At 52.0% G+C, this 27,999-nt stretch overlaps 1 protein-coding gene across 1 annotated transcript in view; it reads left to right on the forward strand.

The window, feature by feature from the left end:
- Nucleotides 1–27,999, forward strand: part of CACNA1G (calcium voltage-gated channel subunit alpha1 G) — a 148,901-nt gene that overhangs the window by 43,493 nt on the left and 77,409 nt on the right. Inside the window, exons 2-9 of the mRNA XM_075720155.1 lie at nt 4,710–4,821; nt 5,332–5,465; nt 15,174–15,271; nt 17,273–17,432; nt 19,291–19,582; nt 20,103–20,195; nt 21,843–22,653; nt 24,188–24,552. Of these exons, the coding sequence (XP_075576270.1) occupies nt 4,729–4,821; nt 5,332–5,465; nt 15,174–15,271; nt 17,273–17,432; nt 19,291–19,582; nt 20,103–20,195; nt 21,843–22,653; nt 24,188–24,552 (2,046 nt within the window). The 5' untranslated portion in view covers nt 4,710–4,728. The remainder of the gene's footprint in view (nt 1–4,709; nt 4,822–5,331; nt 5,466–15,173; nt 15,272–17,272; nt 17,433–19,290; nt 19,583–20,102; nt 20,196–21,842; nt 22,654–24,187; nt 24,553–27,999) is intronic.

Below are 27,999 nucleotides of genomic sequence, written 5' to 3' on the forward strand. Positions count from 1 at the left end.
TTAATTCTAAGGACTTTTAACTTCCCTTGTAAACGGCCTGAATTAATGTTTTAGGATTTTAGCCCCTGCTAAAATCCCCTCCAAAGGCCAGACCCTGGAGGTCCCATTATGCTCCTGTCAGAGGGGCTATTTCTGGAATTGATGATATGAATGAAGCCTAAAACTCTGCTCTCATTAACGTCTGCAGCTTATCCCAGTGTCACTCCTAAGCAAGTGGGACTTGGTGACACTGCAGGGGAAGGCTGTCATTTCAACCCAATTTTCGCATCACATTTGCACAAAAATTTCCAGGCCTTGCCAGTGCTTTTGGCACATTTGTCAAGTACCAGCCGCCGTCCTGGCGAGTGAAGGCTTTGCCTGGCACAAGAGTAATGACTGCAGGTGGTAATGGGAGACCCGATCGTGGCCATGGCCATGGTCCGTGGGTCTGAAAGACCTCTCCTTGCCCCAGAAACCAGGCAGCAGAGCAGAGCCGAGGTGTCACCTGGCCGGATCCAGGCAGTTTGATGCATTTCTATGCTTGGGTTTTATTGCAGGATAAAAGCTTGCAGCCCCCCGTGCTGCAGGGCTGCCCAGGCATTGCCCGCAGAGTCCTGCTCCCCATCACGCTGGCTGTGCTTTCAGGGGGGTCCCACCCCATTTCCCAGTGATGGCAGGACTTGGAGCTGCTGCTTTGCTGGAGCACCGGCGCTGCTTAGGGAGAGCTGGACGAGGGGTCAGGGAAGGAGCTGGAGAGGAGAGAGAGGGATGCATGAAGGGGGTGGGGGGAACAGTAAAAGCAGCAGGGCATCAAGGGCAGAAATAAATATTAATCCCCTAGGGGAGCGTGTGTCCTTGCAAATCATCACCAAACGCTCCCCTCTGTACCCGGCTCAGCTGCCGGCAGCGGTGCCTGGCCCCACCGGGGAAGGGACCACTGTCTCTGGGGATGGGTGATGCTGCGTCACGGTGGTGCCTGCTCACCCGATCCCAAAGCCGAAGAGCACACCGGGAGCGGTGCGTGTGCTCCGGCTCGGCAGAGAGAGCCTGGACTGCTGATGGACCGATCATCGCGCCCACCGTCCTCTTGGTTGCTGCTGCCCTCGAGCAACAGCTTCCCATTTAATTCACTTGCTGGTGAATTTGATCCAAACTTCTGCAACCAAATCATAGCAAGCATAATGTAATATCTTTCTCTTTTGATTATGTTAAGCTGGGTAGTGCTGGCTAATTGAATCTGGGGCTCTTGCCTCTTAATTACAAAAGGTCAGGCTTTGCTGAGCACAGGCAGGTAGCATGGGGATCGCTCACGGTGGGGGTGGTGGTGCTGAGGGCTCTTGCTCTGTGCAAAGCTCCTCTTTGTGACAAGTGAGCGACTGCTGGATTTTTTTCCTTTTTTTTTTCGTGCTCTTTATTTTATGATTTTTAAGAGACAAGTTACAACAAAAGTCTTACCGGATATTTCTGTGTGGCAGAAGTATATTTTTCTAATGGAAAAGAATCAGTGAACACTTTGGCTGTCCGTCTTGACCAAGTTGACGGTAAAAATGTGGATTTTTAAGAATAGGTGGGGTGAGCCGGTGACCCTGAAAAGCATCGACTCTCTCTAACACCCGGGGATGGAGTGGACAGGGTGATTACCTGCTGCGTGCACGTGAACCCCACTATTCATTGTTTTTAAACATCAGCTCTGTGCTCTCCCCCTGCTGAGCGCAAGGAGGGGGCAGGACCCCCCAGGGCCAGCTCCACTCCCAGCAAATATTTATCTCACCCAATGTGGACTGTGGGCTCAGCTCGGCACCGGGGCGAGAGGCAGTGGCAGTGCCACCGCTGCCCCTCGCCCCAAGTGTTTGCCTCCTCCTCCTCGCCTTAGCTGCTGGCCGAGGACCAGCACTGTCTCTGGTGCTTCCCAAAGCCCCTTTGCCCCTTTGCTGCCTGCGCAGCAGCAGCGAGCGGCATTCAATAAAGCACCTTCTGCTTTTGCTAATTGAAGAGTTTCCCTTTGTCAGCCTCTCGGCTCAAAGGAGGGTCGGTACAAAGCCGTAGCCATCAGCACTTTGTGTGCCTCTGAAAATCCCATTAGCAGAAGAAAGAGCCTGAAGTTTCATTCAGCTGGAAATAAAAAAAAAGTCAAAAAAATAAAATAAACCCTCCAACCTTCTGATCTATCAGCTGCACATTAACATATCGCCCTCAGCACTGCTGGGGTCCCCATCCCGGGAATATTTAATTAGGGTGAAGTGTTATATTGGACTGAAATGTATTTGCTTGAGGGAGCGATATGCTGATAAGTGGGTCTGCGGTTAAAGCTGGGGAAAAAAGCCTGCCATCAGCAAATAAAATCCCCTCCTGCTCCCTGGGTCCCCCCTTCCCCGGGCTGTTTTTCTGCCTGCGGGATATTTGTTCCTGCAAGGGGAGTCGGGGTGGGAGGGCAGGGACCAGCCCTGGGCTGGGGGCACAGAGAGAGCAGGGGGAGACGGGATGGGGGACCGTTCGCCGTCGCCATCGCCTCACTGGGGAGGGCAGCGTGGGGGGGCTATGCCTGCGCCAGGATGGGGGATGCTGGGGCTCCGGGCAGTGGGCTGTCTGGGTGTGGGGGGGGAGCTGTTGCCTGCCTGCCTGCACTGCAGGGGGTCCTTTTGGTGGGTGCAGCCCTGGTGCTGGTCCCCACATCTCCCTCCCGACTGCATCTCATGCCTCGTGTGCAGCAGGTTGTGGTGTCTCAGGGGGCTGTGCTCTCCTGGCTACTCTCCACTTGCAGTTGGTCACCAGTGCCAGTGTCAGCACGCTAACAAGCATGGAGGGGCACCCACAGCTTTGTCATCTGTGGCATGCCGGAGGAGGATGGGGAGGGTGCCCTTGGTGCCATCCTGTGCTGTTCCTCGCATTTCAGCCACCGCTCAGCCCTTTGCGCTGGACATGGGCTGCGGCGAGCTTGGATCTGCTCAGCTGCCCTGGGTGGGCGTTAGGGCTGCCCTAGGTCTTGGAGAGGGAGGAGGTGAGATGGGAAGTGGCTCCAAGCAGATGCACATCATGGTTGTGTGCCCATCTCTGCTCGCTGGGGAGCTCATGGTCCCCAGCCAGCGTACAAGCAGCTGCCTGCCATGGCAAAAGCATCACCTGTGCCCAGCTGAGACAGAGCCGGTGGGGGAGAACCAGGCCCAGCACGGGGTCTTCTCCACTGCCATGAAAGATTTTGCACAAAGCGCTGCCTGTCTGGGGAAGCATCTGTCTGTCTCTGCAGGTTTTGACCCGACCAAGCAGGCTACTCCCGAGCTTCCCTGCCGAATATCTCACATAGCTTTTGCAGACATGTGCTCATTCTTTTTTTTATTCTTTATTTTCTCAAGGGCTTTGCAGCTCCTTGCTGGCAGAGCCATGGACGCGGCTGGCTCTGCAGAGGGAGGCTTTCCAGCCCCCCAAGCCAGGGAACGCCCGTGGATCCCCTGCAGCTCCTGCCAGCAGCCTCCTGCCCCCTCCTCCAGCCCGCCCTCCACGCCTGCCCCCACAGGACTATATTTGGGCTAAATATTCCAGCCCATAGCCCCAACCTGACAGTTGGAATGTCTATCCCAATATCTTGTAAACATTTCTACCGATTAAAAGATCCAGATTGCTGGCGACCAAGCCATGACTCAGCCCCATGTGATTTCCCAGGAATTGGCCCAGGATGGATGGCAGCATCTGCCAGCTCCAGCCCCGTGCTCCCGGCGGGGAGGCACCTGCTGATTCATGTTCACCTTCTTCTTCCCCAGCCAGATAACGCTACAGCACGGGCTTCCAAACACCACCCGCTACTGTGTTGCAGCGAAAGCTCTTGTCTGACAAGGGCCACGCTTATTTTCCTAGAGCCTGGAAGCTGCTGCCTGCACCCAGGCAGGAGCGTGGCCCCGACTGCCTGCAGGTCGCAGCAGCCAATGGGGTGTTTTCCATGCCAGGCTGGAAGATATCCCAGACATCATGTTGCACCGGCTCCTGGATTTCATATCTCTGTGCCCCAGGCAGTCAGGAGCTGGCTGGAAATGCCCCCTAAAAGGATGCAGAAATTGGGTACTGAGTTTGAACCATCCCTATGAAGATTTGCTGCAGCAGCACACTTTATTCTGCCCCAAAAGTAACAGCATCCAAAGTCTGTCCCAGCAGCTCACGTCTTTTAAAATCGCTCCAAGAGGCAGCAGTTGGGGTAGGGCATGGGTTCTGCTAGCCCTTGCAGTCTTAAGGCTTTTAGGCAGTCAGTTAATGGTTTTGGCAGTCTTAATTTGGACTGGGAATGAAAAGTTCAAGCAGTGGCTTCAGGGAAATGCCCCTGGGATAAGCCATGACATGGTTAATAGAAAATTGTAATGTTGTTAAAGTGCTTTTCCATAAAATGCCAGGAGAGGAAATTAACGGCGTGGGATTTTTTTTTTCCTAAAAGTTGATACCGTTCTTTCAGTTTAATTTTTTAATCCATCACATCAGCACTCAGCACTCTTGCCATGCAACTTTCATTTTATAGCTGTTTTCACATTAGCTGTAGACACTGATGTCAGCATGGGGAGAACACACCATGGGTTTGCCATGCAGGTATCTGAGCAGCAGGTAGGTTCTCCATGCAAAACCAGATAGAATCTAACCTAGTGAAGCTGGCAAGTGCCTTGCTTTAAAGGCCAGAACAGCCTTTCTGATTCAGTGGTGGCCATTCCGGATGCTCGTCTGGGTCCTTGCTTCCTTGACGGGGCACCATGCAGGTGGTTCGAGAGGGTGAGCATGCTGGTCATCCTGCTCAACTGCGTGACACTGGGCATGTTCCACCCCTGCGAGGACATTGCCTGCGACTCACCACGCTGCAGGATCCTCCAGGTATGGCTTGGCTGCTGCTTTTAGCCTAACAGCGGCCCCAGGTAGATGGGGAGTGGGAAGGACAGAGCTGTGGCAGAGACGGCTCCAGCCGCAGCGGAGGTGCCCTGGGATGGCTGGGTCTGGCCTGCACTGGCTGTCCCACCAGCACATAAAAAATGCTGATTTTGGTGCTCGGATGCAAACACGCAGTGTCAGCAGGCAAAGCCCCTGCCAGGATGTGCCAGCCCCAGCATAGCCAAGCCTTGCTTGGAGTGCTTGCTATAAACTATTGAGTTTATAGTGAAAACAGAGCCCAAAATATGCTTGTCCCTTTATCACAGTGCTGTGGGTGCTGTTGGCCAGACTGGTTTGGGGGAAGACATGAGGCTGCTCTCTGTGCTGCCTCTGCCCAGGGATTTTAGCCCTCTTAGACGTTTAGACCTCTTTAGACCTTTAGGTCTCCAATTCCCTCCCCTGGTGCAAGCGTGCAGCGATGCAGGAGCATCCCTACTCCCTTCCTTTCTTTTGCAGAGCTTCGATGATTTCATCTTTGCCTTCTTCGCTGTGGAAATGATTGTCAAGATGATTGCACTGGGGATTTTTGGGAAGAAATGCTACTTGGGAGACACGTGGAACCGCCTGGACTTCTTCATCGTCATTGCGGGGTAAGGCCGGTGTGGTGGGTCTCCCTCTCCCTGTGCCCCTCTGTTGTCATTCATGGCTTGCTTGGCAAGTGTTGGATTTGGGGGAGTGGCTGGTTTGCAGTGGTGAAGGCTGGGGGCTTGCTGGGCATCAGTGCCATCGGCGTTCTCCATCCTGGCTCCGCAGCGGGAATCACTGCCCGGACCGCAGTAGTCCCTCTGGGTCCTCTCTATAGCTCGCGGAAGAGCTGATGTTCAGCTCATGGAGAGAGCAGTGCAGGGCAACAAAAGCTGTTTGTGGTGGATTTTGGCCAGCCCGTGCCCTGGGGCTCCTTGCTGGGTGCTGGGCTCGGCTCTTCTCCCTCCAGCCCCGCTGGTGGTTTCACTTTCCGTCGGGTGAGGTGGCAGCGGAGCGGGCGGTTGGGAGCACGGAGCAGCGTGCCAAGGAGGATAGTTCACTGAAATGTGCGTGATTGCCCTCATTATTATACTTTTTTTTTTTTTGAGGGAAAGCGACCAAGTTCGCCTTTTTGAGTGTTTTCCTTTCAGAGGCACCTGGTTTGAATTAAAGGCTCTTCCAGCACCCGAGAGTCTCCTGGCAGAGGCTGGAAATCCACATGAAAAGTCCCTGGCCCCCCGCCAGCGAGCTGAGTTTCTTTGACACGTGAATCGCTCGCCGGCCCTCGCCTCCCCTCCCTATTCTGAGAGCCCAAAGACCTTTGGGAAAACAGTGTGTTTTTTCCTCTTTTGATAGAGCTAGAGATCAAATTTACTGGATTTTCCTGGAAAGGAGCAGTGGACCCTCCCATCTGGGCTCTTTACCTGGCATGGGTTTGGTGCGCCCCAAGAAGGGACAACACCTTGGTGGACTTTGCTTGTGGTCCATCACTGGCCCCATAGGGTCATGGCACACACCTCTGCCAGGCAGCTGGGAAAACCAAAATAGTGGCCCAGTAAAACCAGTAAGGAGGTGCCACGTGTCCCACTCCATCCTTGGCCTGGGAAACTCATTGTCATGGGGTGCTTCAGGGGCCGAAAGATGTAGTGAGGCTCAAGAACCAGACTGGAGGCAGAGATGGAGGGCAGAAAGGCCAAGAGCTGTAACTGTCCCCATGAACCCATCTTCTGCGGAGGCCACAACCCTGTGCTTTCCAGCTGCACTAACCTCTGGCTCCTTGGGCTAGGATAGGGCTCAAAGTTTTCTCCTGAAGTGACTGAGCAACGTTAGGGGCTGCAGTGATGGGATGTTGGACAAGGTGGGACCCCAGGTCCAACCGGCTGTGGTAGGGTTGTAAACAGCAGCACAGCCAAAGGCTGGAACCTGCTAAAGCCACCCTGTCTATTCTTTATTTCTTCTTCTTTATTATTTCTTATACTAGAGTTAAGTGTGATGAAGAACGAAACCCAAGCAAGGCCAGGCATCCCACCGGGGGAGGCTCAGGGAGGCGTGGTGGTGGGTGCTGGGCTGCTTCCAGTGCTGCTGCCCCAGGGTGCTGCTGTGTTCCCCTCCCAGCCCGGTCCTGGCCTTGTCTATTGAGCTTGCAAGGTCTTTGGAGCTAGAGTAGTTACCCTTGATGTGCTTCTATGAAGACCCCGCTGTGATGGGACCTCGGTCCACAGGGATATCAGCAGAGACCATTTTAATACCTCTGCCAAAATATAGCTGCACTTCCCTTAAGCAAGCATGCACTCTCCCGCCCACCTACTGCACCTGGACAGGCGTTTGGGTGTGTGAGAGCCTCCTCCTCCCCGGGCTAAGTGTGGATAGTGGCACTGACTTCCCCTCTGACACTGCCTCCTTCCCGCGTCTCCAAGGCACGGAGGCTTTTATTTGCTGCAGAGGTTTTGCAGCCTTGCAGCTTGACCACTCGCGTGACTCCTGCCAGGTTGGCTTTGCCTCTCACTAAATGATGGGTCTTTCCTGTGTGTGCGTGAACTGTTCCCATCTGGGCCCCGTCAAAACCAATTCAGCTGACAAAGGATCGAACTGCCTTTAAATATAAAGTGGAGCCTCTCCTCCTGCAGTGTCCACTTTCTCTGCTCCCTTTCACGCCCTTGCACTCTCTTCCAGCCCTCGCCCATCTAGCCGGGAGCACTGCATCCTGCTTGGAGCATCATTGCCATCCTGGAGAGTCCCTTAGCCGTCCCTGGCAGCACCAAGTGCCAGGGAAAGCCAAAGGGGCTGCAGGAACGGGCCACTGCCATGGCAGAGGAAAAACGAAGGGACCAGAGCCCATTACTAGGTTAAAGATGTAGGTAAAAACCGCCATAAGGATAAGCGGAAAAAACACTTCAGGGTCAAATCCCAACCAGATGGAGGGAAATTCCTCTGGTAGCCCCTGAGTGCAGCTCTGCGGTTCCCACATGGGGCAAATTACCCTGACAAGCATCCCGACCGTGGTGCTAACAGCAGGGTACGGGAGCAAGGGGTGAGCTGAGCTTGACATGGAGGCACCTTGTGCCTGAGCAGGTGTGTGATGTGGGGAAAGGGGCCAGAGCTGAGCTGTGGCCCTGGAGGAGAGTGTGCGCTGGGGTGATCCCCAAATCCCTGCTGTATTTGCTGGATACCTAATAAAGTGCATCACATTTTTATGTAGGTCTCACGTAAGGGCTTCAGCCAGGTTCCCCAGTGAAACGTCAGGGGAAGAGGCCCACAAACTGATGTTTCCACATGGCCCTGGTGAGCACAACAAAGCAGCTCTGCTTCTGCCTTCCCACCTTTTTCCTTCCCTTTTTGTGCAAGAGGTGGAGGGGACAAGGCAGCAGGACAGCGTGGGCTCCCCACCGCCTGGCAGGTCCCTGGCTCCTGCTCTCTTGCTTTCCCTGCTGTTTCCCTGCCCATGGGCTGCAGAAACTGATGGCAGCAGGAGAGGAGAAGCAGCAAACTGCGCCTGTGGGGCATCGTGGGGGGAAGGTGCGTCGTGCGGGATGGCATGCAGGACGTGCTGCGTGCCAGGGCTGTGCGCTCCCATGGGCAGCCCTGCCATAGAAACTCTTCCCAACCACCACCCATCTAGGAGGGGCTTCCAGAAAACAACCCAACCCCCTGTGGCATTTCATCTTTCCCATTCCTTGAGAAGTTTCTGGTCCTGCCAGGGATTGAAATCATAGAGGAACCTTTTTGTGTGTTTTTGCCCCAATTCTGTCCCTTGCAGAGGGCTGGGAGAGTTGCTCGGGTTCTGTGCTCGCTCCCTCTGTGGGGCTGGCCACTTTGGTGGCATGCCGTTAGGTAGTTCTCAGCTCTGTTAAACTGTCCAGACCAATCTCATGAGCTCATGGAGAGTAAATGACTTCTTTGTGACAATGTAATGCAATTAGCACTAATTGTAGAGTTTGTAATGTCTGCAACACATCTCTGTAATTACAGTAAAACTTGCTGGAGATGAGAATAGCGCTGTATTATCAAAACTCAGCTTAGTGAAACATGGCTTTGGCTGTAGGTTATGGAGTTGCATGGGGAAAAGGGAAGGAAAAAAGTGATGAATGAGATAATTATGTTGTGTTATTTTAAAGAAGAGTATTTGGGGAGTTAGCTTGTAAGAGAACACTTGAAGGTTAACGGGCGTTGCAAGCCAGCTCTCACCCTCTAAAGATGATTCAATACGATTTCGACCTCTCCCAGCATAAGGCACATATGTATCGAGGATGAACGTTTGTTTACATCCAAAAATATGCAGAGTCATTTACAGTTTAGTGCCAGCTGAGGCTCTGGCATGTGAACCAGAGCTGTGGGATGGAGATGTGCCCTGACTTGCCGTCTCCCTGGCTGCTTCAAGACCCAGCACCCAGGCAGGGCACAGGGAGCTCTTCTCTCATCAGTCCTTGGGAAGAAGACAGCCACAGATTGAGATCTACCTGCTCCTCAGCTGGAGCCATCCCTATCCCCAGCCAATTTGCTGCAGTCCCACCAGCTTGCAGGACATCAGCTTGTTTGACTTCAGTCGGAGAAGGACTTCCCTGACCCTTTGCATCCCTGTGGATTGAATTGTGCTTTAAACCATCCTCATCAAAAAAAAAACCCAAAACAACAAAAAAACCCAATGGTTAATTGTTTTCCCAGGAGAGAGGCTATAAATTGGGATAACTTGGTGCTGTAAGAGCTTACAGGGTTCCTCTCTGCCTTCTCTAGACACAGGGTCGAGCAGGGGCAGGGCTCTGGGTTTCCGCTCCCCTCCGAGCAGGGCTGTGCATCACTCTGTCTTTGAGTTGTGCGGGTCTGTCATTAGTCTGGGCTCAGTCAGTTGTTTGGCCAAGTTTGTGGGGTTCTGTTTGTGCTCAAAGGTTAACGGGCCTCTTGACTTTGTAGGAAACTTAAACACTTCTGGAATAGTTTGCTTACAATTTGAGACGAGCCGGGGCTGGAGGTGGTTGGCAGGCCACTTTCTTTAGAAACAGAGACACCATTTCTTTTTCTCTTTGCTTCCTGAACACTTCTAATGTTTGTTATGATTTTTTTCTCCCTCTGTTGAAGGCTATATTAAAGACTTAGCTCCGGCAAAGCCTTCATAAACAACCCTTAAGGATATCTTGCTCCCTCCTGGTTTTGCATGCTGAATTTCAGGGGTGAAATATGCTGCAGCAAGCCTTGCTGTATTCATAGGTACCTGGGAGAGAAAGGGATGCCACAATGCCCTACTCCATCCCTGCTCCATCTAAAACTGGAGGATTCCTGAAAAGCTGTTTAGCTCAGAAATCCGGACAAGGGCGAAGCTGCCAGATTGGTCTCTGTGGGGAGCAGGGCTCCCGTGGCTGTAGCAGCCAGAGCAAGGCTCCTGCTGGCCGCGTTGGGTGAAGCTTCCAGTGCGTGGCCTTCACCTCACAGCGCCGGTTCGCTTCACAAGCAGGCAGGGTTCTTCTGATGGGCACTTTGGCCGCACAAGGCTGATCAAGGGGCTGTTCCAGCTCCCCAGGTCAGATGTGGGGAAGAAAGCACTGGCGTGGGGCTGCCCACGGGGGTCCCTGCTGCAGCCTCCTACTGCCACTGCGGGCAAAGGCTTTTCTTTCCCCATGTATTAGTCCCTTCATCCCTTAAAAAAAAAAAAAAATAGAGGCAGGGATGAACGTTGCCTTTTCATCCCCTCTGCCTGCCTGTATTGATCCCTCTCACACCGAGGAACAGCACCTTGGAGACGTGGATGCGCGGTGCCCTCTGCGCTGCCTGGGCACTGTTAGCGCTGTGGGGTAATTGCCCGTGTAAGTGGCCGATTTGCACACGCAATTACCCAATGTGCAATCACAGCCGCAGCCCCTTTGAGCCGCAGTGAAAGCTGCACCAAACGCTCTCTCAGGAGCCTGCCCCTCTCCAGTGCTTTCTGGGGTGGGTGCAAGTGTCCTGGAAGCTGGAAGCCTCCTCCTGGGGCCCCGCTGCGTCCTCACTCATCCCAGATCAGGTGCTCTTTGCTCTGAGCAGAAGTGGCAGAATGACATCAAGCCAATACTCATGATTAGAAATCTCCAGGGGTTCAAAAGCTGGGGTCAAACTTTGCAATTTGATGCTTTGTGACTTTTGGGAGGATGAAGAGCAGCCGAGACCCAGGGCCGGTGAAGCCCCCGGCTGCTGATGCTCTCTGCTCTGTGCTGCCTTACCACAGCCTTTGCAGCCTTTGAAGCAGAGCATCCTGAGCAAAACACGTCCCTGACTTACAGAAACCTGCTGGGTAAAAGAAACCCCTCAGCAGCCTCCCTCGCAGCTGAGCTGACTCAAACCCACCTGTGAAAAGCCTTGTTTTTTTAAGTTTTAGGACTTTTTTAAAGATAATTCTTCAGTTGATTTCAGTTCTTCAGCTGAACTTGCTGCTGCTTCAAGAGCCTCATTAGTTGACTGTCCTGGCTGGGACACATGGTGCGGCTGGATCCAGCAGGCTGCAGGGTTCATGCTCCCTCCAGTGCGATTCTTTTTGTTCCATTCAGCTTGATTAAAATGAGTATTTTTAAAATTAAGCAACACCCACGAATGCAGTGAGACTCGCGAGGCTTAAAAAGCAGCTCCTGAGCAAAAGCAGAGCACAGCAAAGCTGGCGAGGGCCAGGAGGAAATTTCATTCCAGTTTTCTGAAGATACAACACTGCCTAAATAATTTCCCCTTGTCTTTTCCAACACCGATGGCTTAATATCATCTATTGATTACTGCGCTTTGTAGATAAAGGGTGCCTATACGCCCAGTTTTGGAAACCTTTTAACGCTGAATAAGTCTGAGCCTATCTCTTGCTGGCAGCGAGTGGCAGCTCTGTGCCTCTGCGGGCAGAAGGGTGGGCAGCTCCCTGGGGATGCTGCCCTGCCTGCAGGCATTGCTGCTCTGCTGGGGGTTCCTTATGTGACCTTGGTCACGTCCCCTGTCTCCCGGCACCCAGCTGTGAAAGGGGAGAGCTCAAGTGTTCATAGGAAAGCACCCTCAGCACAAACTCCATGGTTCTGATGGATCTTCACCCTGTCTTCTGCTTCCTGAGCAGGAGTGATCCCAGGGATGGGAGTGGAGCCAGGGCTGAGAGCAGGGTGGGTCGGAGAGGTGATGCAGGATAGGTGTGGGGAGGGCTTTGCTGGCATTTCTGTGCTCTGTTAGAGGCTCACTGTGTGAGAAGAGCCCCTTTAACCCCTCCTGTGATGCTCCTGAGCATCACTTCTGCGAGCCCTTTGCCGCAGGCAGGGGTGCTGCCTGACACTGCGCTTATGAGATCTTTCCCAAGGCTTTGGGTTTTATATGAAAGAAGCCCCAGCTTGCGCCAAGTCTTGCTATCTCCAGGCAGAACAGGAATGAATTTCTGCTGCCTGGTCCATCCTGAGACATCTCTTGTGTCTGCTGAGTCCCGGGAGTTTTCCTTCTCAGAGGAGTGTTTGCCAAAGGTTTGCATCAGCTCTCTCTCTGCATCCCACCACCAGCCCGTTGTACGTCTGGTTTTGCAGATGCTCCACTTTTATTCTTAGAAAGTCCTAAATATTTCCGCTTTCCTTCTGAATAACTCCAGCGATCGGGGGTTGCTGATAACTCTGGTGAGCCTGAGCATTTGCTAGGAATCCATCCTATTTAATGCTGAGTATTTTTCTGAGCCTTTTACTTAGCTGGGCACCTGGGTCTGTGGCAGAGGCACTGACAGGCATTGCGCTCTCCCGTTTGAACAGAAATGACATTTGAGTTGAAGCTTCATCAGGGGCTTTTTACACTGCAGATTTTCAATGTGCAAATGTTATATATGCTGGTAAATGCACCTGTCACCTCGCCAGTTGGTGACATCCTGACATTCGCTCTCCCTGGGTATCTTCCCTTGCCAGGGATGTGGATTGATTCCTCCTGTGCATCCCCTTGGGAAGGGACCTTTGAGCTGGGAAGTGGTGGGTTTCTCATTGGACTTGCTCTTTAGTGACTGATTTTTACCCACATTTTTTCCCCCCCAGTACTGGGTTCTTTCAAGGCTCTTGAGCTGTTATCAAAGCAATGTGTGGATCTTCTAGTCTAGGTCTGGGGCTGAGCTTGTGGTGCTGTAACACTGGTGCTGGTAGCAGCAGAGGTAGAAGAGCACCTACCTGCTCTTGGTCTTGGTGTTAAAGTGTTTGCTCAAGCTAGTGGGTTGTTGATTTATTTTTGTTGGGTTTTTTTTTAGTGTGGTATGATAATTGTTCTTTAATATATTAAATCAAAATGTGTTTTACAGCATGCCCTTTGCAGATTACAAGCACATGCAGCTCTGGAAGTGAGTCTAGAGCTGTCATTAATCAGAAAATGATTTGTCTTGGTGCAAATAACCATATGCTGCTCTGAATTTTGCTGGTAGCCTCTGTTTTAATAATGGATGAAAGAAAAGCTGTATGTTTGACATGGGCTTTTTACCTGAATCCTGCATACCATACAAAAATCTTATTTTCAAACCATGAGTGAAACCTGAGAACCATTAAAGTCCAGGGAAATTGTTGCCCCTCTCCTTACTGCAGCTAAAGCTCACCCAATGCGGTGAGTCTCACACATGGAGGAAGGGGCTGGTTTTGTCACTGGAGACAGGTGGACTTTAGTGGACACGCTGCCTTCCTCTCAGGTCAGTGGATGAGAACAAAGTCCTAGAATCCAGGTGTCTGTCCAATGTTCATATTCTGGGACTGCCTGATGGCTGTGCGTGTCAGCTAAATATGGAGGAATACGTTGAGGTTATTTTGATCTTAGATATGGTTTGATTATCATCATCCTCATTAGAGCCTATCAAGAGAAATGCGATAAAGCGTCACTGCATGAAGTGTGGAGTCGTGTATTTGGGGGCTAGAAAGAGAAAGCCTGCTCCACCGTGGGTGCTCCTCACATGCTGATGGCCAGGAGAGAGAAGAGTGGGTTTGGCTGATCACAGCGAGAGCAGAAACCTCTAGTGTGCTGCAGCTGTGGCAAAGCTAACATGGCACTGATGGGTCCTGCAGGATTTCCAGCAGGGAGGGAGGGGGCAGCACTGATGCCTTTGTGCGAGGTGCTGGCAAAGCCTCCTCCAGAAATTTGATGTCTAATCAGGTGCGATTAATTCAGGCCAGGGCAGGTGCAGAGAAAGGTTGCGACTGGGAAGCAGAGAGCCTGTCTGTGAGATGGGGCTGGAAGAGCTTGGTCTGTTTGGCTTTGCAAAATCAAGGCTGAGAGGAGATGTGATTTGTCTTCTGTAAATACCTCATGTGAGTAAACACCAGGGGCAAAGAGCTATAGAAGCTGCTTAAAGGACAGTGCTGGCATAAGAAGAAATGGATATGAGCTTGTCCTGAATAAATTCAGACTGGAAGTTTAGGCTTCCAACTACCCAACTAGCTTTAAGATGGAACTTGATAATTTTTGGAAGAGATTAATATCCTGTGGTTGCCTGTGGCAGTGGGAGCCCAGCTGTGCAGGGATCCTCATGGTCCCCTTCCTTGCCTTTGCCTGACTCTGCCTCTTCAAGAATGTTTTTGGGCAGAGATCTTGTGTTTTCCCATGGCTGGAGAGCAAAGTCCTGGTGGGAATGTGACTGATAGCCCCACTGTGCTTGAGCAAAGGTGCCATGAGCAGAGCAAGATGGTGCTGGGGGACCCCAGGGACTTGTAGCAGTCCAAGTGCATCCTCAGACTAAGTCACGTCAAGGTTGCACCTCAGTGTCCTGAGCTGTGAAATAACCCCATCAGGCACAGTGGAGGAGCACCAGGAGTTTCCTCGGTCCATGTTTGCCCCATTTGTTATCTACAAGTGTCATCAGTTTTGATTTGTGCGCTTGCCCATCCACCTGAGTCCCACCTGCCAAAGATCTCTGCTGGGTAGAGCCAGAATAGCTCAGCGTCCTGTGCTGCTTGCCTCCTGCGCCCTGTGGAAAGGGTCTGCACCAGGGGGCACTCCTCTGCTTTTCAGGGTTGTGGTGGTGCTCAGGACAGTGAACCCAGTTCCATTAGAGTATCTGTACAATTGTTAAAAACAGGGCTGTGTGTGGAAATTGCCCTCCTGGGGTGTGCAGGAACTTTTGGAAGCTTCTGCCCTGCACCTGCACAAAACCAGTAACCAAAGCAGATGAGAAAGAGAGAAAATCTGTGGCTGTGTGATCTGGTGTATCACGTTCTTGCTCATTGACTTTATTCTAATATGCAAACAACCCTTAATTAATTCCTCTGGCAAACTTTCCTGATGGGAGAGATGCAGTAACAAGTCCCTCTGAGCAGTTGGCATATAATGTTTGATTTATAATGTTTGATAATCTAACATTTCTCCAGAAGATCCTTGATGCTCCTCTACATTTGTGTCTTTCGCAGGATGCTGGAGTACTCCCTGGACCTGCAGAACGTCAGCTTCTCAGCGGTCCGCACCGTCCGTGTCCTGCGGCCACTCAGGGCCATTAACAGGGTCCCCAGTAAGTTGGCTCCTTATTCCTCCCATTTGATGTAAGTTCTTTATATCTGTGCCCCAAAGATGGAAGAGCAAATGCAGATGTTTCTCATCTTACATTGCAGCTCAGATGTTCACCCAGGCCCTGGTGATGCGAGGTCTTACCACCACTCTCTGGGTTCCAGTGCCTGGCACTCTCCTACTTTAAATAATCTTCCTTTTGGCACCTGTGGCATCAGAGATGGGCTACCAGTCAATAAGATACCCAGGACAGTCTTCAGATGCCTTTTTTTCTCATCTGAAGAGGGTCTTAGGAGGCTGCTAAGGTGAAGGGATGCAGGTGATAGGGTTCAACTGAGCCAATAGCCTTCGCCAGGCAGCATGGGCAGAGGGGTCTCAGCCATGCTGCTCCCACCCTCCCTGCACTACCCTGTCTTTTCCTGGAGAAACTGGGGTGAGGAAATCTTGTCATGGCTGGAGACAGCTCCCTGGAAGGTGCTGAGGAGCCTCCTCTTGGAGCACCTGTTGCTCTGCTCCCCAGAGCTGGTCCGTACAGCCCAAAACGCCAACGCCTCCAAAGCAAGCCCGGGTGGGACGGGAGGTGGCTATTCAGTGCTGGTTTATCAGGTCATGCATGAGGATCTCAGACCCCCCTTGAACAACAACGGGTGGCATTGCCTGCTTCTGCGTGGCAGCAGGCAATGGCAACCCAGCCCTGTGCTTGGAGAGGCGTTGGCCATCGCAAACCCAAGCAAACTGCCCAGGGAGCAGCTCCTGCTGTGCCGTGCTGGTATCGAATCCAGCATCGTTTTAGCCAAATTAAATCCAAGTCTGAACTCCCCTATCTGAACCAGCCCAATGCCTTGACGAGAACTAATCAGCTTCAGTTCTGTCTGCTGATGCTGGAGGTGCCTAGCTCTATTTATTTTTCTGGTCCTGACTCTTGAACTTAATCTGGCTTTTCTGCTGCTGCTGTTTCAATTGTTATGGTAGCTTCAGAATGCTGTTTGCAATGGTTTTTTTATCCCCACTGCTGAACTGATGGATGGCTGAATTTATCTGCCACTGTCTAACTGGGGATGTAATTCACTTAATGTATTTTGAAATCCTGGGTAATTTATCTTGGCTTCTCTGCAACGTAGTTACAATGGGATAGAAATATAAGTTGGGAAAAGAAAAAACAGATTTTTGTATGATGATAAATGCAGTAACCACAGAAAGTCATCTCAGTTAATTAGGAGTTGACGCAAGGTGGTTGTTCCCCAGCAGAGAAGTAGAAAAAAAAACCCTGCTAGAGTTGGTGACAGCATCAGGAAGAGAGAAAAAAGTCATCTTGAAGTATCAAAGCAAAGGGTGCAACAGTAAAGCTTTCTTTAAATGAAAATCAATATAAGCAAGAGAGAGAATGCAGAAGATGGGGAAAGAAGGAGAGCGAGAGATGAGCAGAATATTACAGAGATGTCAGATGAAATCAAATTTTTTTGTGTGTAAATGTCAAGTTGAAGTCACCATCAATTTGTCTTTGTTACAGAACTGGCTGTTCCTGAACTTGTGAGAATTAACTGCCAGAGAGAGCCCTGTATTTTAAGGAAGAGAAGGGTTTTAGGGTAGATGAGGGGAATTAGGGAGGGAAGGGAATTTTAATATATACTGAGTGGGGAAAGAAATACATCAGGGTTTGGTCTCAGGGAAGAAAGGAGACATGTAATTCCTAGAAAACTTCAGGAGGAGAAGAGGACTTGAGATGGGGAGCGAAGGGAGAGGAGCAGGGAAGGTAGGTCGTGTGCCCAGGAGCAGGGCACGGATGAAGAGGGTATTCCAGGGGCTTTGGGGGGAAACCAGCGGGGCCTGGGGAGCTGCAGGTCTTTGCAAGCCATGTGTGGGTGAGGACAGTGGTTGGGAAGACAGCAGCTGTCAGTGAAAGGGAAAGTATGGATGGAAAGGAAAAGGTCAGGAGGACATAGCTGGAATAAGAAAATTCAGCGGGGAGTTTTCCCCTTCCTTGACCGCTTCCTCTTTGCCTCAGGTATGCGCATTCTGGTGACACTTCTTTTGGACACGCTGCCCATGCTGGGGAACGTCCTCCTCCTCTGCTTCTTCGTCTTCTTCATCTTTGGCATCGTGGGAGTCCAGCTGTGGGCAGGTTTGCTCAGGAACCGCTGCTTCCTCCCTGAGAACTTCAGCATGTGAGTCTGTGTGGGCAGCAGAAGTGTCTCTCCAGCTTGGGCGAGTCTATCCCTCCAGGAGATGAGGATATCCTCCATTAAAAAGACCTGGTCTTCTGTAAATGCTCCCTGCTCCTAAATGCCACCAGAACTCCTGCCCGGGCATGCACAGCCAGAACAGAGGGAGCTGTGACGATTTGCCATTCAAGTCCTGCAGGGCTGTCCTTAACTCTCAGCTGACACCTGGGAACCTCTCTGATTGATAAGAGCCTCCAAAAAAACCCTGAGAATAGGAGTTCAGGCTTTCAAATTCAGCATATCATTAACACGCGACCTTTTCTGCTTTTGTCAAGCTATTGAGGTCTGAACGCTGTTCAGCAGCTGGTAGTGTTTATTGGTACGGCATTTGTAGTCCCACCTAAACCCTAGAGTGTGATGAAGCTACCATACCTTTCAGGATGCTAGATCCTTTTCAGTCTCAGAGCAAGAGATAGACCCTGTCCCAAAGCATTATTTTTTACAGAACCCTGGATTTTAAGGCCAAGAGGACTATTGAGATCAAGTGGGGTTTTGTAGCACCCAGTTTCCCAGCCAGCCAGCTTGCCGGATGTAGGAATGTTTGAACAGTGATTGAAATACCCCTCTGTTCTGGTAGCTTTCAGCCTCTTTCAGACCAGGATTTTCATACCTGTTCTCCTACCTACCTGCTTTTTCCCATGACCTCCCTCCCTTTGGATGCTAGGAGAAGGGCAGGTGACTGCAAACCCTTGACGGCTGCCCTGCCGAGCTCCAGCACCCTGTCACCTTTCAGTGGATCGCTTTCAAATGTTGACTCCCTGGAGCTGATCCAGCTAGATCCACACCTGGATGGAGAAGTCCTGCAAGCCCAAAGCCTCTCTCTTGCATACAGCAGGACCATGATGCTGCTGCTGCGGCTAGGCTGGATCTCGGGTCTGGAGCTGGCATGATGCACGTTTTATCCTCTCTCACACATCTCCTAATCGACTGCCACCCCTCTTGTAGGTCATGCCCTCAAGGGCTGTTAGGAGAGTCATTACCAGGGCATGTCCCTGTTAAGTAAATGGCAGCAGAGCAGAGGGCCTGCTTCACCACTGAGTAAATCCATTGGAGCCACAGGTTTGGGTGCTGTTTAATTGAGCCAGAATTCCAGGGGTTTAGATAAGATTTGAAGGGTATTAAAGGCAATTCGGCAGGAATTAACTGGGCTGAACTAGGCTTAAAAATATCTTTGCAAGCTTTAGTGGGAGTCCTGGCAGCATTAAGGAGATAGCTGTGTGCCAGTTTCTGGCTGGTCATGGGTTGTTTCATCTCCCTGAAGAGTGTTTTTGCTGGTTTGCTGTGGTAAGGCCACCCTCAGAGGCAATTTAGAGCTTATCTATGGGCTGAAACAGGCACTGTGAAATGCAGCTGAAGGCCCTGTCTCTGGTTTTTAGGAAGCTTGGGAGGTCCTTGTACACAGAGTCTTCCCAATCCATTCTCAGCATCTCCAGAAGGACAGGAGATACAGGAGCTTAAACTGACTGATTTCCACCTTACTGCAGCAAAGATATTTCAGAGAAGCTCTGCTGGACTGAATCCTGCTCTTAGTCCCCCAAAGTCAAAACCAGAGCACTTCCACATGGAGTGACTCTTGGTAATGTCATCAGAGGGGTTGTTGAGTGCACTGCCTCAGTTTCCCAAAACCTAGTGAGGAACATCATCTCACCCACTGGGGCTGCAGGAAGTCCAAGGGGATCCCTTTTATAAGCAAGCTTTAAGATCCAGAATAACAGATGTCAGAATTTGCTGTTACAGTTGTTACTTTGCCAGATTGCCTGCAATCAGTGTGCAAACCCCAGCCCTGTCTGGACTCTTTCAGCCCCTACACAGTGGATTTGGAGCGATACTACCAGACAGAGAATGAAGATGAGAACCCCTTCATCTGCTCCCAGCCCCGGGAGAACGGGATGCGCTACTGCCGGAGTATCCCAACACGGAGGGAAGAGGGTCTCGAGTGCACCCTGGATTATTATTCCTACAATGACACCACCAACACGTCCTGTGTCAACTGGAACCAATATTACACCAACTGCTCCGCTGGGGAGCACAACCCTTTCAAGGGAGCCATCAACTTTGATAACATTGGCTACGCCTGGATCGCGATATTTCAGGTGAGCCCTGTGTGCAAACTGTCACAAGGTGGGGAACAGCCGGTCATGTCCTCCAACATGTTCCCAGGGGCAGTGTAATCACAATTCTGGGGGCTATTTTGCACCAGCAGGCACCTATATAGTAGTGCATGGGTGCTCAAAATGTCAGGGATACGATTTGATGCCTTCTTTGAAGATGCTTCCATGTCATATGCATGGGCAAAATCTCAGTGTCCAAACCCTGTGTGTGTGCAAGAAGACCATCCTGATGTGGAACAGAGCCTAGAGCCTGCTTTTCCCTCTGCAAAATGCAGCAGTGGGCTATAGGTCCAGCTGGAAAAGAAGGGCTGGATTCAGCCTGGGCAGCTGGCAACATGGCTGTTGGCATTGGTGGGAGCAGGACTGGCTCCTCAGTGTCTTGTACTGCACAAAGACCAGCTATGGGATATCAGAAATGACCCAATCAGGAGAAACGTTGCTTGTGCACTTGGTGTTGTAACTGAGTGTTGACAGGTTCATTTTCCCTTCCTGTCTCCACCAGGTCATCACACTGGAAGGCTGGGTGGACATCATGTACTTTGTCATGGACGCACACTCCTTCTACAACTTCATCTACTTCATCCTCCTGATCATTGTGAGTGGCCTTAGGGGAACATGGGAGTCCTCCTGGCATTTGGGGAGGGCAGAGTGGAGTGACCCAGAGGAAAAGGGCAGGTAATAGAGTGAATATAAAAGCTGGTGCCACATAGGAGAGGTAGAAACCAGCCTGCTGGAAGACATGCAGCTTCAATATGGCATTGCATTGCAGCTGCATTTTGCTGCAAATATGAAGGAAGGAAAGAAAGATGTGCTTAAGCTATGGTAGATACGCTTCTGTAGCTGCTGTTTCTACTACTTCTCTCCTTGTGCTCCAAGGTCCTCTCCCTTAGTTGCCCCCTTGAATTTAAGTTTAAAAGTAGGCAAATTTCCCGTGGTCAGGTTTTGAGCTCTGGAAGGGGAGGAGGCTGCCCAGAAATTCCCTCATATTGAAGAACCCAGCTGTCTTGGGTCCTTGGAGCAGAGGGGACGTTTCAGGAAGACAGTCCCAAACTTCAGAGAGCATATTAAGAAAGGAGGGAAGAGATTACTGCCCACAGCCCACCCACACTTCACAGCACCATCCGAGACCACCCACGAAGGACCCAACAAAGAATTTCTGTGGGGTGGGCTCCATGATGGGCTTCATCTATGCAAGCGGAATTGTCTACTGTGACTGGCTGAGCTCGTTGTCTAGACTCCCTTTATCGTCAAGGGAGAAAAATAGGTGCTTTAAGGGGGTGATTCATCTCCTCCGAAGGTAGACATCCAAAATAAATTAGATGCATTGCAGACTTGATGTGCCTATTTCTCTCTTGACTCTAAAGGATCATTAGGTGCCTCACTCAGATGTAGCTGAGATAAGTGAGATGAGTCCCTTTCTTGCTGTCTAATTGGACTAAGTCCAGCAAAATAGCTGCACGTCGTCCATTAGGCCATTGTGGGGATTTCTGCTCCTCATCAAACCAGGACTCAAACCCTGATGAGATGGTAGGAGGTAATTTAGTCCATGATGCTTTTTCTGGTTCATCTATTAGCTTTTCCAAAAAAGAAACAATCCCTTGCTCTCAGCATCTCCAAAACAACGGAGAGGAAAGGGAAGCGGTGCTTTTCCAGATGCCGTGCGAGTAACGTTAGTGATGTGTGACAGCCTGTTAGCACATCAGTAATTCTCTGTGATCCAGGCTAGGCTCGGCAGAAGGCAGAATCTCATGAAACCCTGGTTGGAAATAAAATCTCCAAGCTGTGGGTACAGGCTGCTGATGCCCTTGTGTAACAGTCACCCGCAAATCCTGTTAGCAGGTGAAAGGGATCTGCTCACAAGCTGCCCACACACTGCCAGAAAAAACACTCCTATCAGGAAGGCTCAGTGCATTCATCGTAATGCCACTAATTGTGATAATTACAACCGCTGTCTGAGGAGAGAGAAAAACATTATCTTAAAAGAGCAAAAGCTTTTTGTCAAAATAATCTTCTCTCATCTTTGATCTCTGACGTCCTCCGTGGAGCGCTGGCATGGGAGTCCCCAGGGCAGGGGCTCGGGGGGTGAGTGAGCCCTTCCACGGTCCTGGCTGGTGGTCCCTGCCAGGTTACGCAGGAGATGGGGCTGGCTGGGGTTTGCCCCCCGCTCCTTGCGCCGGGGTGAGGCAGGTCTATGGGGCGGGCATGGCCACCCCGAGGTGGCTGATGGCTCCTGTCCCCTTAGGTGGGCTCCTTCTTCATGATCAACCTCTGCCTGGTGGTGATAGCAACGCAGTTCTCCGAGACGAAGCAGCGCGAGAGCCAGCTGATGAAGGAGCAACGGGTGCGCTACCTGTCCAACGCCAGTACCCTCGCCAGCTTTTCGGAGCCAGGCAGCTGCTATGACGAACTCCTCAAGTACCTGGTTTACATTGCCCGTAAAGGCAGCAAGCAGCTCGTGGAGGTCTACCGGGTGGCGGGCGTGAGGATGGGCTTCCTCACCAGCCCCGTGAGCAAGGCGGGGGCTGACCGCCATGCTGGGAAGCGCCGGAGCAGGAAGAGGTCCTCTGTGCACCACCTCATCCACCACCATCACCATCACCACCACCACTACCACCTGGGCAATGGGAATCTGCGGGCACCCCGCGCCAGCCCAGAGATCAGTGATGTGGAGACCAGCTCGCTCCACAACGGGACCAACCGGCTGATGCTCCCTCCCTCGGCACCAAACCCCCACGGTGTCCCCAGTGCTGCTCCCAGCAACACCGAGTCCGTCCACAGCATCTACCATGCTGACTGCCACTTTGAGCCGGTGCGCTGCCGGTCATCCCTCCCGCAGCCAGGCCTCAGCTTGCCGAGCCCAGAGGGGATCCCCAAGAACGTCGTGGGCAGCAAGGTGTACCCCACGGTGCACCCCAGTACCTCCCATGAGGTGCTGAAGGAGAAGAGCCTGGGGGAGGTGGCGGTCGGTGCTGGGAGCAGCACCTTGACAAGCCTCAACATCCCGCCCGGGCCGTACAGCACCATGCACAAGCTGCTGGAGACGCAGAGTACGGGTGAGCCTGGGGCTGGACGTCGGTCTGGGGTTGTCTTGCAGAAATACAAGGTACAACCTAATTTCTTTCTCTCTCTGCATCTTTGCAGGGTTCTTTTCAGTCCACGTTACGGAGAAAGGCGACGGCTTTCCAGGTGAGGCCAACATGAATCTTCCAATGTATCTAAGGCATCTTATAGCCAAAACCAAGAGAGAGGTTTCAACCTCCCAGACTTCATACTTGCAAAAATCCAAATGAATGTTTGGATGAACCCATGAAATGAATGTTTTAATGAATCCATCTTCTTTCCCATCCCCATCTCCTCCCAGTCAAATAAAATCATTCTGCAATTACAGGGAACACTCCCCAAATCCCTGTACTCCCCAAATCTAGAACTGGACTTGGTGACACCAAGCAGAGCTGGAGCCCAGCCTGGCTGCTTCCAAATAGCCATGTCCCTTCCTCACTAAAACACAGGGGTTGGAGGTGGCTGCACTGCCACTGCTTGCTGCAGAGCTTGGGGATGGACACCTTCCAGACCTAAGTCCCAGCACACCCCTGAGCACTGTGTAGCTCTGCTCCCCGTGGGACCCGAGGCTCAGGGAGATTGAGTGTCTGCTTTGCACGAGTGCTCAATGGCAATCGCAGATGCCAAGTATTAAAAATCTGCCTGGAGTGATTTGCTCAGGAAGCCCCTAACAGAGCCAGACACTGAATGCAGCTTTCCCAGATTGGGGGTTTCATACCTTCACTGCAAGATGCTCTTTCCCCCTCCAGATCCTGAGGTCTGGAAGCTCAGGCCAGTCTAGTCCAAACCCTCTGAGCCTCCAAGAAGCATTTCTGGCCAAGCTTTCCCAGGTGGTCGATGCCTTTTCCACCCCTCCACAGCGGCATTGACCTTCCCAGCCAGGAGCTGTGCAGGGAAGAGCCCAAGTCCTGCCCCCAGCCCAGAGCTGCCCAGAGACTGAATACACAGAGCTGGGCTCTGAGATGGTTTAGCACTGGGTTTTTATTCACACTGCTGGGTGCTGCTGTGTGTGAGTCAGGAGCGTGCTTTGCAGACAGCCTCTCCCCTGGCAGCCAGCTGGTGGGACTTTTGGGGAATATCCTGCTTGTATTGCCACCTGGGAGCCACCTGGCAGCTGGGAGCTGCCCTTGGGGGCAGCACATGGAGGGGGAAGCTGGTGATTTCGGAGCACCAGCAAACAGCGGGAGCAGGAAGGGAGGCTGCTGGTGGTGGTGCTCCCGCTAATTACAGCTCGGAGCCTGCCAGGGCCAGGGGAGCAGATTGCTTTCTCCTAACCATAATATTAGGCCAGAGGTATAATGAGGTGGGCTAGGGGTCCTGGGCTGGTGGCAGTGTCTGCCTGGGGACAGCAAGGTTTTGCTTAGAGCTGTTTAACCCAGCAGGAGCCCTTTTCCCCTTAGGAAATGCCTGTCCTGTCGAGGGCAACAGCTTGGTGCTAACAGGGACTGGGGGTTGCTCCCGTGGCTGCCCACAGCCCCCCCATCCTGGCTGACGGGCTGCCCTGCCTCTGCCCCGCTGGCGTTTCAGGTCCCTGCCAAAGCTCCTGCAAGATCTCCAGTCCCTGCACCAAGCTGGACAGCGGCTCCTGCAACCCTGAGAGCTGCCCGTACTGCCTCAAGGCACTGGCGAGCGAGGCCGAGCTGACAGACAACGAGACTGCCGACTCGGACAGCGAGGGGGTCTACGAGTTCACACAGGACGCCCACTACAGCGACCAGCGGGACCCACAGCGGGGCAGAGCCCGGGCCAGGAGAACGAGCCGGGTGCTGGCCTTCTGGCATGTGGTGTGCGAGACCTTCCGGAAGATTGTAGACAGCAAATATTTTGGCCGTGGGATCATGGTGGCCATTCTCATCAACACGCTCAGCATGGGGATCGAGTACCATGAGCAGGTGAGCGCTGTCCCAGCAGCTGCCGGTGCACCAGGGATGCAGGTGGTGGTGTGGGTCCGAATCTGGCTGCCAGCGAGATGGTTTGGGGTGAGAGGCATTGGGGTGCTGTAGGAAGGGTCCCAGGACAGAGTAGGCCTGATTTTTCTCCTCGGAGCCTGCGTCCAGCCCGCAGGCAGAGGCAGGCAGCGATCACCGTGGCTGGTACCTGGCTGCGTGCGCTCCCGCATCCTGGCCCTGCCAGGGATGCTCAGCACCGTGCCGAGACCGCCGTCACGTGGGCAATACCACACGTTGCTGGTTTCTGTGGTGCAGGGGCCAAGGAGAAGGAGCAGCTGTTTGTCGCGGGGTTTGTGTTAGCCCAGCAGTCCTAGCGGCACTGCCGGCGGCTGCGGGCTCCAGGGTCGGTGCAGCTGCAGGCAGGGAAGTCTATTGAATTTGCAGTCCCTGGAGAGGAGGTAACAAATGCCTTTGCCTCCCCAGTGAATGTTCCAGCAACAGCACGCTGAGTCCAAAATAGACTCATCACTGGCTATTCCTCTGCTTGATTATCTGAGTCCTTGCAGGCAAGAGGCTGCCTCTGCTCCAGCCTCTCACACACTTGTCACCTAGCAGAGCTTTTCCCTATATATAGTCATTAAGAAAAGGAGTTGCCACGTTCCTCTTGAAATGCCTCCGTAAGGATGACAAGAGCTCTGCTTTTAGAGAGGCTTTTGCATGGTCTGGTCTCACGTAGGTTTTGTGACTGCTGCTGGCAGCCCTCCTGGCATGGTGCCCTCAGTCCTGCCGCAGGCATGGGATGGCTTGGTGCTGCAGGTGCACGCTTCATTTGGATTTGTGGGAAGAGTTTATTAGTGGGGATGCTGAGATGCTGCAAAACCTTGTTATATACCCCTCCAATGCTTGAGGGCTCCCAGTGGCCGGCCCAGCATGGTGCTTCTCCTGGGATGCCAGACCTCTCCCCTCCCAGAGAGACACGGCCACCCCTGCCCCGGCGCCAGCCTTTGCTGGGAACTCCCTCGCATCTTGAGTCATGGCTGTTTACTTTTCTCCCTTCCTGGCACATTTTGTATTTGCAGAGTCACTCGCAGTTGCGCGCAGAGGTGTTTCTCCCACAGCTCCCAGTAGCAGCAGTGGTGGCTGCAGACAGGCTCCAAATTCCCATGTCCTCCCGTGGCGTTAATGCCTCAATGACCGAACGCCAGGGAGGCACGGCTGTGCTAAATGTGTCCCTTCCAGCCAGTGCCTTCTCCCTGACATCCTAATACAGTCTGGCTGGCTAACCCTTGTTTTCAGTACACATTAAACATCGCTGCGCTCTGAAGCTCTGAAACCTGCAGGTTTCACCTTCACCTTTCACCTTCACCTTGGTGGGAGCTCTGCAGGGAAGCTTGAGTGATTCCACCTTTATTTTATAATATTGGGAAGACCAACTCCTAAAAACCTGGGGGGACGTGGCTCAGGGAACCTATAAACAGTTATATTACTCCTTTGGCTGAGAGATGAAAGCAGATCTGCCGTGTCTTTGCTGCTGCTGTCCAAGGGGTGGATTATCAAAGCTTGTTGCCCTTTATCAGGAGTATCTTTGGGAGATGCTGGTGTAGGCTCCTGTGTGTGTACCAGAGGGACCGTCCCACCAGGGATGGGTGGCTGAGCAAGCTCCCATCATCAAACACCCTAAAGGCAACACAGCTCCTTAACTCTTTGCCTCGGGGGAAATAGGGCAGCGGGGTGCTGGCCTCCCCTGGCCAGCGATATGTTCCAGCAGGCAGCTGGATGGGAAGAGGCAGATTTTTGTGGTGGTTTTCGGGTAACAAGGTGAAGGGAGCTGATAAGCGTGGGGGGGACTCCAGACACTGTGGGTGGTTGCTTTCTTTGACTGTATTTTGAAGCTACTACTGTTCCAGATTCCTTTCTCCCAGGAATTTGGAGTCAATAGCGGAGCTTGTTTTTATTAGTTCATCTGCTGAAAGTGGTGGCAGAGAGCAGAGAGGTGTTTTTCTGTAAACTCTGGAGGCTTGTAGTCTGCAGTTTCATAATCTGACAGTTATGAGAGCAGGAATTAGAGGGGAGAAATGCTGGACCAGGCCTTTCTGCAGAGATTATAAACACTGAAACATGTGATTTTTTTCTTTTAGAAGAGCCTTTCTTAAAAGTGCAAGTGATCAACCATGCCAAAGTTATCTTCATTGGCTGATGTTTGCAAAGATGTGAGGGGGCTTGAAGAGTACTTGACTCCATGACTTTCTATATTAAGCTCTCTGCTTACTTAATGAATATTTACCTCTTGGGCTTTTCACATGAGGCCACCCTGGGCACACCAGACTATATTAGGATAAATACTTTCAGGACATGTTTTATGGTGCCATGTCAAAAGCCTTGGGTTGTTTACCAGCACCTTGCCAGAGGGGAGAGGACACTTTAGCAGCTACTGTGTGAGAGGATGGATGGGCTGATGGTTAGTCTGGAAGGAGTAAGACTTCTGCCCTCCCATCTGTCCCCAGCAGTGTTGGGTAGGATTCAGCAGCTCTGGGACCACCAGAACTTCCTGGACTTCAGAACATGAGCTGGTCAGCTGAGGTCCTCATTTTAGCCAGGGGAGAGAAGTATGCTCCTCTGGAGGCTTTGCATCTCACCTGGGGACAGGCATCCTGGAGAGACCCGCTTTTCTCCATGGAAGATGCCTAGAAGACTGAAACAGCCTTTACAGTCATTTGCTTAACAGGCTCATCAACCAGAGAAGGCCAGATTGGGATATTTAGGATGAAAGTGGTAGTTTGAAGACGCATCAAAATGAGTTGAAGTTTGGAGTGTGTTTTTTAGCACTGGTCCCCGCCTCTTGCTGTTTGTTTGCATTCACCCATCAGTCAACCTGGCCAGACTGAGCACCCATGGCCAGACGTGCTGGATGCACATAGCAAAGGTAGTTTGTGTCCCCAGGAGCTCATCTCCTACCTTAAGACCTTCCATCCCAAAGCTCCTCTCCATTGACCACCTTCCCCAGTAAAGTAATTATCAACAAATATTTTACCATCGTATGGCTGGGGGTTCAGGAGCTGGGTTTCTTCTAAGGTCCTTCTGATATGAGCTTGCTGACTTTCTCACTCAGCATCAGGTTGCTTCCACGTGGTTCCTGCACGTGCATGAGCAGTAGGTACACCTGACCGGGCTTAACTCTGTGTTTTCTGCCCATCCTCCTCACCCGTCCAGCTCTGACTCTTGCCTTTCTCATGACTGCTGGGTTTAGTGGGAGGAAAGCAGAGCGGTTTGAGGTGCGCATAGCACTCACCATGTCGCTGCTGCTGGGCAGCAGTGTGAAATTTTCCATCAGGGAAATGACAACCAGATTGCTGCGGATTATTAATGTGACTGCTAAATAGCTTGTTTTTCTACGGAGATGAAGCAAAATGCAGGTAAAAAGTATTAGCTTGGGGTAGAGGAATATAAAGG

This window comes from Pelecanus crispus, chromosome 12, assembly GCF_030463565.1.
Source record: "Pelecanus crispus isolate bPelCri1 chromosome 12, bPelCri1.pri, whole genome shotgun sequence".
Classification (NCBI taxonomy): domain Eukaryota; kingdom Metazoa; phylum Chordata; class Aves; order Pelecaniformes; family Pelecanidae; genus Pelecanus; species Pelecanus crispus.